Source organism: Podarcis tiliguerta (assembly GCF_965153285.1).
Source record: "Podarcis tiliguerta genome assembly, chromosome: 10".
NCBI classification, from domain to species: Eukaryota; Metazoa; Chordata; class Lepidosauria; order Squamata; family Lacertidae; genus Podarcis; species Podarcis tiliguerta.
Genome location: NC_139543.1, coordinates 70,864,225 through 70,875,879, shown reverse-complemented (window position 1 = coordinate 70,875,879; position 11,655 = coordinate 70,864,225). Strand labels below are relative to the sequence as shown.

The 11,655-nt window shown below is 49.0% G+C and overlaps 1 protein-coding gene across 1 annotated transcript; it reads right to left on the bottom strand.

Moving 5' to 3' along the window:
• Positions 1 to 3,410: 3,410 nt before the first annotated feature.
• LOC310659238 (C-type lection lectoxin-Enh3-like) lies at positions 3,411 to 11,368 on the bottom strand. The gene is made up of 6 exons (XM_083402494.1): positions 11,257 to 11,368; positions 10,480 to 10,549; positions 8,071 to 8,165; positions 6,448 to 6,600; positions 4,906 to 5,014; positions 3,411 to 3,696 (listed from the first exon to the last, which is right to left on the bottom strand). Exons 2-6 carry the CDS (start codon positions 10,541 to 10,543, stop codon positions 3,629 to 3,631), a joined length of 489 nt encoding a protein of 162 aa, XP_083258620.1. The 5' UTR covers positions 10,544 to 10,549; positions 11,257 to 11,368; the 3' UTR covers positions 3,411 to 3,628.
• Between the last annotated feature and the right edge of the window lie 287 nt (positions 11,369 to 11,655).

Here is an 11,655-nt window from a genome sequence, read left to right as displayed (position 1 = left end):
TAAACGGCATTTCCGTGTGCTGCTCTGGTTCACCAGAAGCAGCTTAGTCATGCTGGCCACATGACCCAGAAGCTGTACGCCGGCTCCCTTGGCCGATAAAGTGAGATGAGCGTCGCAACCCCAGAGTCGGTCACGACTGGACCTAATGGTCAGAGGTCCCTTTACCTTTACCTAAGGAGGACGTGCTGCTCAAAATACCTTGCTGTGATCCGAGTGTTTTGCCAAAAAGAACTGAACTGCCACCTGTTTGTTTTCCTTGGGCTGGATGTGCTCAGGACAAGTGTTGACTCTGACTAAGCTTGTTTCTCTTTCTCTTTCCAGGTTTTCAGAAATTTAGAACTGACCGTTGCCCATACGTTGTGTCCTACGTTTGTGAGCATAAGCCAGAGTGTTGGGGTCCGTGACCTCATCTCTGCCCCTGGATGACTCCATCAAACCCAAGAGGCTTCTATCCCACTTAGTTGCTGAGGTCCCCCAGCCCTGCCTTTCCAGCTGTACCTTTTTAGTGCCCCACTAGATCATGGTCCACTTACTGCTCTCACAATGGCCAACTAGATGTTCCCATGGGAATCCTGGAAGTAGGACTGAGTGCAAGAGCACCTTCCCCTGTGAGCCAAGGATGAACGATCTCTGTAGACCTTCAGATGGAACAAAGCTGTGTCATCCCAGACCATTGCCCTGCTGGTGGCATTTCTTCCCTTTGGGGTTCCTTATAAGTCAGCAGGGGACGCGTGTGGCGCTGTGGGTTAAACCACACAGCCTAGGACTTGCCGATCAGAAGGTCAGCAGTTCGAATCCCCGCGACGGGGTGAGCTCCCGTTGCTCGATCCCTGCTCCTGCCAACCTAGCAGTTCGAAAGCATGTCAAAGTGCAAGTAGATAAATAGGTACCACTCCGGCGGGAAGGTAAACGGCATTTCCGTGCGCTGCTCTGGTTCACCAGAAGCGGCTTAGTCATACTGGCCACATGACCCGGAAGCTGTACGCCGGCTCCCTCAGCCAAGAAAGTGAGATGAGTGCCGCAACTCCAGAGTCGGCCACGACTGGACCTCATGGTCAGGGGTCCCTTTACCTTTACCTTTTATAATTCAGCAGAGTCACCCAGCAAATCTTCAAGAATCTTCGTCCTCAGTTTAGCTCATCTGTTGGGCATCTCCCATGTGGGAATAAACAGCTCACCTATTTCTGTTCTGCTTAAAGAATTTGTTGAACTTGCAATATTACAAATTATACTACTGGTCTAATAAAGAAACATATAAAGTATATAAAAAAATCATTCTATCTCACTGCTCTTCAGCCCTCTGGCCAGAGCAACGGCCTTCATGGCACACGCCACAGGCTTGCCCCCCCCCCCCTAGAGAAGGGGTTGGCAAAGTTTTTGTGGCTTGGGCCGGTTTACGGTCCCAAATGCACAAATGCTATTTCTGGTGCTCCTTCTGGCACAGAGGAGGCGTGCACAGCTTCTCATTGGCTGCAGTAGCTTCCTGCAGCCAATGGCAAGCCGGCCAGCGTCATGGAAGACGGTCGGCACTCTGCTCCATGCTGGTCTAGCGCGGCACACAGGAGCCGACCAGGTGGGAGGCGGGAGTCCCCGAGTGGGGGGCAGGGGTCCATGGGCCAGTTAAACGACCCCCATGGGCTGCTTGTGGGGAGGGGTATTACTCAGAAGGGTGGTGGGAATGGGTGAAATCACTATTTGATCCCCTATCAACCAGCCAGATGTCAGGCTACCTGGTATCTTCACTGTATGTAACGAGCTGAGATTAGAAGCACCTGCTGTAAGGCAGAGGTCTTACCTGCAATCCCAGCTCCTTACAGTACCTGTACAAAAGACACCTGTCAACAGAAGCAATCAATCCAGCAGATTCCAAAGTAGCCACCATGACCAAGACCAAAGAGCTGTCCAAGGATGGCAGGGGCAAGACTGTAGACCTGCACAAGGCTGGACTGGGAGGCAACAAAGGAGTGGCTCAAGAAGAAGCACATTAAGGTCCTGGAGTGGCCTAGCCAGTCTTCAGACCTTAATCCCATCAAAAATCTGTGGAGGGAGCTGAAGGTTCGAGTAGCTACACATCAGCTTCAAAATCTTACTGACTTGGAGAGGATCTGCAAAGAGGAGTGGGACAAAACACCTCCTGAGATGTGTGCAAACCTGGTGGCCACCTATAAGAAACGTCTGTAATTGCCAACAAGGGTTTTGCCACCAAGTACTAAGTCATCTTTTGCAAAGGGATCAAATACTGATTTCACTCATTATAATGCACATCAACCTCTGACTTTTGTTTTCTGGGTTTCTGGGGGGTTTTCCTGTTGTTATTCTGTCTCTCACAACTACAATAAACCTACCATTAAAATTATGGACTGGTCATTTCTTCGTCGGAGGGCAAACGGGCAAATTTAGCAGGGGATCAAACACTTCCTCCCCCTCACTGTACATCACAGGGGGGCGGTGTTCCACAGAAATCCTGTTTGCCAGGAAACCTGATAATGGTCAAACATTGCTCTACCTGGGCAGCCTGGCCATTCTTTTGTGAATGTAAATGCTTTAATTCCCGAGTCCAGGTCACAGGCTCATCTTATTCACACACACACACAAGCCCTTAAGACAGCTAAGCAAAAGACAATGGAGGGACTTTCCCATTTCCCCCCTCCTTGCAGAGAAATACTTGAGGTCAGTTTGGGAGAGTCACATGGTTTCAGGATTGCTCTCTTGGGCTCCATGATGACTGCAGATGGTGACAGCAGTCACGAAATTAAAAGACGCCTGATTCTTGGGAGGAAAGCAATGACAAACCTAGATCAACAGCATCGTAAAAAGCAGAGACACCACCTTGCCAACAAAGTTCTGTATAATTAAAGCTTTGGTTTTCCCAGTAGTGATGTATGGAAGTGAGAGCTGGACCATAAAGAAGGCTGATCGCCGAAGAACTGATGCTTTTGAATTCTGGTGTTGGAGGAGACTCTTGAGAGTCCCATGGACTGCAAGAAGATCAAACCTCTCCATTCTGAAGGAAATCAGCCCTGAGTGCTCACTGGAAGGACAGATCCTGAAGCTGAGGCTCCAGTACTTTGGCCACTTCAGGAGAAGAGAAGACTCCCTGGAAAAGACCCTGATGTTGGGAAAGATGGAGGGCACAAGGAGAAGGGGACGAGAGAGGACAAGATGGTTGGACAGTGTTCTCGAAGCTACCAACATGAGTTTGACCAAACTGCGGGAGGCAGTGGAAGACAGGAGTGCCTGGCGTGCTCTGGTCCAGGGGGTCACGAAGAGTCGGAAATGACTAAATGACTAAACAACAACAACAACAACTATTTCAGACATGTGGTTTATATACTTATGTATGTGTTTGCTATGACCTTAGAATTCCTATAACAGGTGGCTTAAATGAAAACAGGAGAAAGAGCCACAGGTGTATTTGGAAGAGAATTTATTGGCCACAGGAGAGAAATTCTGTCCTGCTGAGCGATGGGAGTTTTAATCCCAAACCTCTGGTGGGCACCAGGTTAGGGAAGCATGGGCTTGGGCTTTAGAGCACAATAGATGGAAAGACTTGGATTCTCGCAGGTAGAAGATGCATCTTGGTCAGTCTCCCAGGTGCTACTGAGCACATCAGAGTCTTCTCTCGGCCTCAGACAGTGTATTTGCACAGGTAGGCGTGCTTTACGGTGCATGTTTCGTCATTCCACTTCATGTATTCTGGAAGACAATGTGGGAGGATGTTACTAACACTCACAGCCAGCCACCTCAGTGTCCAACTTTGTCGGGGCGGCAGGAGGTCTTGGAAACATGTGGCAGGGAGTTACAGGGGCCTACTAGCAGCAACCCAGTGCTCTGAAACCATGCACCGTTCTCCAGCTGTGATGCCAAGGGTACTCCCCACCCAAAGGGACTCTAGGGCAGATAGTTAACTCTCTATTGTCAAAGCTGACACAGTAGTTTCTGTGATGGCCTGGGACTCGGGCTCCGATTCGGAACCAGAGGAGTCTCAGTCCGCACCGGATTCTCTGCCTCAGGCATCATCTGAATAGGGTCTGGGGCCTGATTCTGAAGAGCCCCAGTCTGCACAGGTTCCCCTGCAACAAGCACCAGCAGGGCCGAGTCAGAGGCCTGAGCCTGCCCTGGCTCCAGATGTGGGGATGACCTCACTGCCTTCAGCTGGGCCATCACCTACAGCTGCTCTACTACCAGTTGGGTCAGGAGAGGCTGAGGCGGCCTCTGGGTCTAGTAACCCACCAACATCTCCCAAGCTGCAGAGACTAAGGTCTGAGAGAAGGAGAGACCTGAGTACTCACAGAAGGAGTGCTCGCCTTCGGGCGACGCAGGGAGGTGAGTCACCGGGGGATCAGGACGGCCGTTACTCCGACAGAGATAAAAGGCTGTTGGGCCCCACCCCAGGTTGCAGCAGCAACATTGCTGCTTGCTGGAACCTGCCTGAGACCCTGTGTCTGACCTACCTAGTTTCCTGCGTTGAGACTTGCCTTGGCCCTGTTGGACTGACTCCTCACAGAATCCTTGGATTCCGGACCAAACCTGGACCGCATTGCTCGGGTTAACCCCTGGGCCCAGCACGGATTCCACAGTTGTAGATAAACACCCCCCCCCCCAGTGTAGCATCTAGGCAGCTATTCATAGGTGGATCTTGATGGAACAGTTGCAGCAACACGGGGCCATCCTGCCCCACCAGTTTATGTACCTTCCCCTGACAGGCTGCACACATGAAGCCAGAGACTATGCCTACATGGAAACGTCCTCTGCTCTTCCCACTTCAGTCCCCTCCTGGTTCTGGGAGCCAGTGGTGAAGGAGAGGGTGGGGAAACACCTGGCCCTTCCCTTCCCTGCCTCTTCCTTCAGTACTTCAGCCTCCATCTCTGAAGCACCCCATGGCTTCCTCCTCTTGCTCCTCACCATGGCTGTAGAGCTCCACACAGTGTTCGGTTCTGGGATTATTGGGTTCCTCAGGCGCCCAAGGATTGTAGTTTCCAGTGGTGCTGTCTGTCCATTTGAACTGCCTGTTCTATAGAAAGAGAGCAAAAGAGACATCGTCTCTGCTGAGGAAGAAAGGGACCTCTCCAGCCCATTCTTCCCTTGTCCAATCAATGGGAATAAGAAGAACATCTGGAGACTCAGAATCCCAGTTCCCACGTTGCTGGGACTTAGAATAATAGAATCTCCACTAATCTCAGCAGGAATCTCAGCTAAAGCATCCATGGCAGATGGTCACCCAACTTTTCCTTAAAGATCTCCAAGGAAGGAGAGTCCATCATCTCTCATGGGAATCTGTTCCACTGCAGAATAGTGGATTCCCAACGCCTGTAACCCAATCAATATTGTGCTTGTCCATATAACACTACTTTGTAACAGTTGCTGCTTACTGCAGCTACTACTATGCCATAAGATCCACTGTCCTGTAATATCACATATGGTATGTACAGTTATTTATGGTTTTATATTATTTTTGCTGTAGAATATGTGAGATCGTGATATTGTATTTATTTGCATTAAAGCTAAAGGGACCCCTGACCACTAGGACCAGTCGTGGCCGACTCTGGGGTTGCAGCGCTCATCTCGCTTTATTAGCCGAGGGAGCCGGCATACAGCTTCCAGGTCATGTGGCCAGCAGGACTAGGCCGTTTCTGGCGAAACCAGAGCAGCACACGGAAACGCCCCTTACCTTCCTGCTGGAGCGGTACCTACTTATCTACTTGCACTTTGATGTGCTTTCGAACTGCTAGGTGGGCAGGAGCAGGGACCGAGCAATGGGAGCTCACCCCGTCACGGGGATTCAAACCGCCGACCTTCCGATCAGCAAGTCCTAGGCTCTGTGGTTTAACCCCTGTGTAGCCCCAGGAAAAAAAGCACCGGGATAAGACAGCAGAGACATAAAGCTAGTGGAACTTGCCTCTGAGCAAGCATGCACTGGAGAAATTTGCTAATGTTGAGAAAATGGCTATGCCATTTGCAAAAGAAAAAAAGATTTCTTTTCCTTTCCCCCCCACCTTGTTGGAAAGGATCAAGACCTGGTCCTCCAATGTTCATGCTGAAGAGGGGATCTTGGCAGGTACAGCTGTTCTCTCTCTCTCTCCCCCCCCCCACGGCAGCCCCACTTTCACAAAAAACACACCAACCGCAATCCCCTCTTCTTCAGAGATGATAAAGGTGTGGGAGACCAGTCATCATCTTCTCCATCCAGTCACCTTCCAAAGACAGCCCCGTATGGTCAAAGTTAAGACAGGGCTCTGACTCGCATGCTGGACTCTCAGGTAATTCCCAGAAAGGTGGATGGCTAACCATTTTCCTAAACGCTCACCTGACACCTGTGTTCCCTTTTCTGCTCTTTCCCTCCATGCAGGAACCACCTCAAGGATGGTTCCCTGCCCCTTGCGGCTGCCATTTTGAACAGTCCCTGAATATTGATTAGAAAGAGGAGGACCGCCTGGCCAGACTCACGGTTTCACTCCCAGTGTAGGGGTCATACAACCCGATCCATACATGTTGTTCCTGTTTAGTGTTCTGGCTCAGATGTTGTGCCAGGACCTTCATGTCATCTTCATTGTGAATGGAGGCAAGGTGGCCATTCTCACCAAAGGCCTGGCAGGCAACCTGAGGGAGACCAAAAAAGAGCACCCCAGAGAATGGGGGACGCCATTGGAATTGGCTTGAACATCTCAGCAGGCTTCTCCTTCATTCTGTCCCTGTGCCTGGACAGCAACTTCTGAGCAGTAAGAGGAGACATTTGCAGTCCATGTATCCACCACGGGCTGAGCATGTACTGCAAAAATCACAGGAACCTAGAATTGTAGAGTTGGAAGAGACACCAAGGATCATCTAGTCCAACCCTCTGCAATGCAGGAATGTGCAACATACGGGGATCAAACCTGCGACCTTGGCATTATCAGCACCACGCTCTAGAATGCACTAAGTACCAGCATGAACTGAGTTGGTGTCATGAGAAGGTAAAAGGTAAGGGACCCCTGGACAGTTCGGTCCAGTCAAAGGCGACTATGGGGTTGCGATGCTCATCTCGCCTTCAGGCCGAGGGAGCTGGTGTTTGTCCACAGACAGCTTTCCGGGTCATGTGGCCAGCAGGACTAAACCGCTTCTGGTGCACAGAGGACCGTGAGAAGTGCCACAGCGCATGGAAATGCTGTTTACCTTCCCACCACAGTGGTACCCATTTACAGTGCTTTTTTTCTTTAAAAAAATGTTTAGGGGTACTCTCATTTTCTGGCTCATATTGAAATACTACCCCTCAGTGAGGACAGACTTAGATTCACAAAATGTTTAGGGGTATGCGTACCCCCAGAGAAAGCACTGCCTATTTAACTATTTGAACTGCTGAGCTTTCGAACTGCTAGGCTGGCAGGAGCTGGGACAGAGCAACAGGAGCTCACCCCGTTGCGGGGATTCGAACCGCCAACCATCTGATTGGCAAGCCCAGGAGGCTCAGCGGTTTAGCCCACAGCGCCACCTGCATCCCACTCATGAGAACCACGAGCACAAACAAGCAGTGAGCCCCATCCCTGATAAGGACGCAAGTCAAGGCAAGCACAGCCAGGGAGTTTGGAAAGCCATTTTTTCCCTCAGGGGGATGCACCCCACAAAGAGTTACCGTATTTTTTGCTCTATAAGGCGCACTAGACCATAAGACGTACCTTGTTTTTGGAGGAGGAAAACAAGAAAAAAAATATTCTGAATCCCAGAAGCCAGAACAACAAGAGGGATCACTGTGCAGCGCTCCCTCTTGCTGTTCTGGCTTCAGCGATAGCTGCGCAGCCTGCATTTGCTCCATAAGACGCACACACATTTCCCTTTACTTTTTAGGAGGGAAAAAGTGTGTCTTATAGAGCAAAAAATACGGTAAGCTTCTGAATACCAGCTGCCGGAAACCGCAGGAAGAGAAAGTGCTTTTGCACCCAAATCCATCTTGCAGACTTCCTGTAAGCCTGTGGTTGGCCGCTTTGGGAACAGGAGGCTGCACTAGCTGTGCTGGCCTGATCCTGCCGGCTCTTTTACTGTGCTTCAGTTTTTAATGAAATACGTCCCTGGTTCAAGCCACCCTCAGCGTCATACCTCTGCATCTTGCCATTTCAAAGGAACATTGAAGAACCCAAAGCATTGATTATCTCGCTTGACCCAGCCTCTTGGGCAGTTGAAGGCAGCTGCGCCTGGTGAAAGAGAAGGGAAAGCTGAAGTACTGCCCAAGTCAGAAGAACCTAGCGGATGGGTTCACAAAACCTTTGAGCTTCCAAAGACATGGGGAGTTCTTGTGGTGGGAATGCAAGAAAGTGAAAGGCTTCTGGGAAATGATATATAGCGAATTGAAAAAGATTCTAAAATATACTTTTACAAAGAAGCCAGAGGTCTTTCTGTCAGGTATTTTAGGAAAGGAGATTAAGAGAAGGGATAGCAAGTTTTTCCAATACGCAGTGACGGCTGCAAGGGTGTTGCTGGCCCAGAAATGGAAACAACAGGAAATACCGACAATAGAAGATTGGAGATCGAAGTTGCTAGACTAAGCAGAGTTGGATAAGATGACTGGGAAGATTAGATATTTAAGAGACCAAATGTTTACAGAAGACTGGGGAAAATTTGTTGAATATCTGGAGAGTTTAAGTGAGGGTCAAATAACGCTAGAGGGTTTCAAAAGAGCACTGTGAAAACGTGAGAGGTATTGTTAAAAGGGAATAGAGGAAAAAAATTTAAAAAATGACAATATAAGTAAAGGAAATGCGTAAATTAATAATAACTACGAAAGATTTACAGAAAAGCTGAAGGAAGTTCAAAAAAGAAAGATTTGGAAAATTTGAATGTGAAAACAATGTATGTTTTGTTTTGTTTTTGTTGTAAATTAATAAAAATTATTTTAAAAAAAAAAGACATGGGGAGTTCTGCGAAGGGTTGTGTTTGGGGTAACTGGTAGTACTTACAGTACTTGCACTCTTCCCCAGTGGTACAGGACAAGAGGGGGTGTGAGGATACCCAGAGCTTACAGGGTTAATAGCTCAAGGGAAATGGCGTCCTGTCACTGGGGTGTGTTTGCATCTTTGTTATGTGAACGTTTTTACTTTCTCTTTTGCTGCGACAAGAGAAGCATCATGCCTTTGCTATCTTCTAGCTGATTTGTTGTTTTGCTGTTGTACAATAAACGCTTCTTAGAATAGAAGGAACTGTTGTACGAGAGTTTTACTGCATGGCTGAGATTCCTTCCACACAGTCACCTCTGCGCAAATAAGTCTGCTGTAGCCGAGAGAAGCAGGTTGGCACAGGGTCCCACAGCTGTCCATGGAGGCACAGGTCAATTCTGTGTCCAGGGCAGCTGTTTACCAGCTCCATCTGGTACGCAGGATGGGACCCTCCGTGCCCACAGACTGCCTAGCCAGAGTGGTGCATACTCTGGTTATCTCCTGCTTGGGCAATGCATGGGGCTACCTTTGAAGGTGACCCGGAAACTACACCTAATCCAGAACATAGCAGCTAGACTGGTGACTGGGAGTGGCTGCTGAGACCACATAACACCGGTCTTGAAAGACCTACATCGGCTCCCAGTACGTTTCCGAGTACAATTCAAAGTGTTGGTGCTGACTTTAAAAGCCCTAAATGGCCTCGGTTCAGTATATCTGAAAGAGCATCTCCACTCCCATCGTTCTACCCGGACACTGAGGTCCAGTGACAAGGGCCTTCTGGTGGTTCCCTCACTGCGAGAAGCCGGGTTACAGGGAACCAGTCAGAGGGCCTTCTCGGTGGTGGCGCTCTTCCTGTGGAACGCCCTCCCACCAGATGTCAAAGAGAACAACAACTACCAGACTTTTAGAAGACATCTGAAGGCAGCCCTGTTTAAGGAAGCTTTTAATGTTTGATGCATTACGGTATTTTAATGTTTTGTTGGAGGCCACCCATAGTGGCTGGGGGAGCCCCAGCCAGATGGGCGGGGTATAAATAATAAATTGTTGTTGTTGTTGTTGTTGTTGTTGTTGTTGTTATTTAGGGAAGCAAACTGGACGCCACAGCAGTCCAGCTGTTAGCAGCCTTAATGGATGCTCCATGGAACAAAGAAAACCAGGGGTGGGTCCACAGCTGGCTTGTCAGGAAGGAGGGAGAAGGATGAGGGCCCTGTCAAGGGTGGGTGAGGCCTTAAGAGGGAGGGAAGGAGGATGGCAATGCAAGCCTAATAAAGATGGACGAAGACCGAGAAGCTGAAGGAAACCCTAGAGCAGCCTTGTGCCTGCCAGATGCGTTGGGCTAAAACACAGCCCAGCTGTATGGTGCTGAGGCTGCTGGGAGTTGTAGTCTAAGCAGTTGGGGGGCACCAGGCTGGCAAAGGCTGACCTGGGGGGAAGTGGCAATGAGGGTTGAGCAAGCAGTTGTCCATTGAAGAGGAAGCGACCCCTGGGGTGGCCGGGTGCCAAGCCCACTTGGTTTTGGAGAAGACTTTACTTGGCTCGTCTCAACCAGGGTTTGACGAGCCCAACTTAGTCATACCTTGCAGGGAAATGAAAGCCAGGAAAACCACAAGGGAGAGGTTGAAGGGAGAGAACGGCCCCATCTGCACCTGTGGAGAGAGAACATAGAATCATAGAATCATAGAGTTGGAAGAGACCTCAAGGGCCATCGGGTCCAACCCCTTGCCAAGCAGGAAACACCATCAGAGCACTCCTGACATATGGTTGTCAAGCCTCTGCTTAAAGACCTCCAAAGAAGGAGACTCCACCACACTCCTTGGCAGCAAATTCCACTGTCAAACAGCTCTTACTGTCAGGAAGTTCTTCCTAATATTTAGGTGGAATCTTCTTTCCACCTAGAAGAACATTTTCTTCTAATTCTGTGAGAACAGGATGCTTGAACAGGTGGGCCACCAGCCTGACCCAGCCAGAATGACAGAACCTTGGAAGGGATCTTGAGGATCATCTAATCCAAACCCCTGCAAATGCAGGAATCCTACCAGAATTTCTTTTCCCTTCTCCCCACTCATATTCATAGATTTCTTTCCGCCTGCTTATCAAAGCTGCATTGCCCCTCAATTTTCTTTTTCTTACAAAAAACAAAAAATTATTACACAGAGTTGAATTTGGCAAGAGGTTCCTGGCATTTCTGTAAAGTTAACCAGCAATACCTCAGATAATTTAATAAATGCATCCATCAAGAGCAAATGAGACTAGGCGTCTACATTTCAAAGGTAGCACCGTTTGGGTTTCATCTCGTCAAAGGAGCTGCAATTACTGGCAGAACCAAGGAGACCCAGCCGCAAAGGCTACTCACCTGTCCCTCTGCTTCGGTTGTCCAAAATGCCGAAACCTCCCTCCTTCCTCTAGAGAATTCTCAACCCTCCTGGGGCATTTATAGACCAACAGTTGCGGGGACAGCGTTTGCCTCTGTTGCAGGCATCAAACGTGAGCATCGGGATCCCACGCAAAAATCCCATGGCAAGTGAGCAGTTAATGGTTACGGAAAAGTCCGAACAAACTGAACGTGGTGGGTGGAATATATAATATGTTAACTTTTCAGAGTGATGCCTCCAACAACATCTTTTTAAAACTTTTTAAAATTGCAAAAGAATTTACCTAAATAAAACATGAAAAACAACACAAACTGACCATTACCATACCCACATAACAACTAGACCCTAAGTGACAACATATTTAACATCACACACACTTT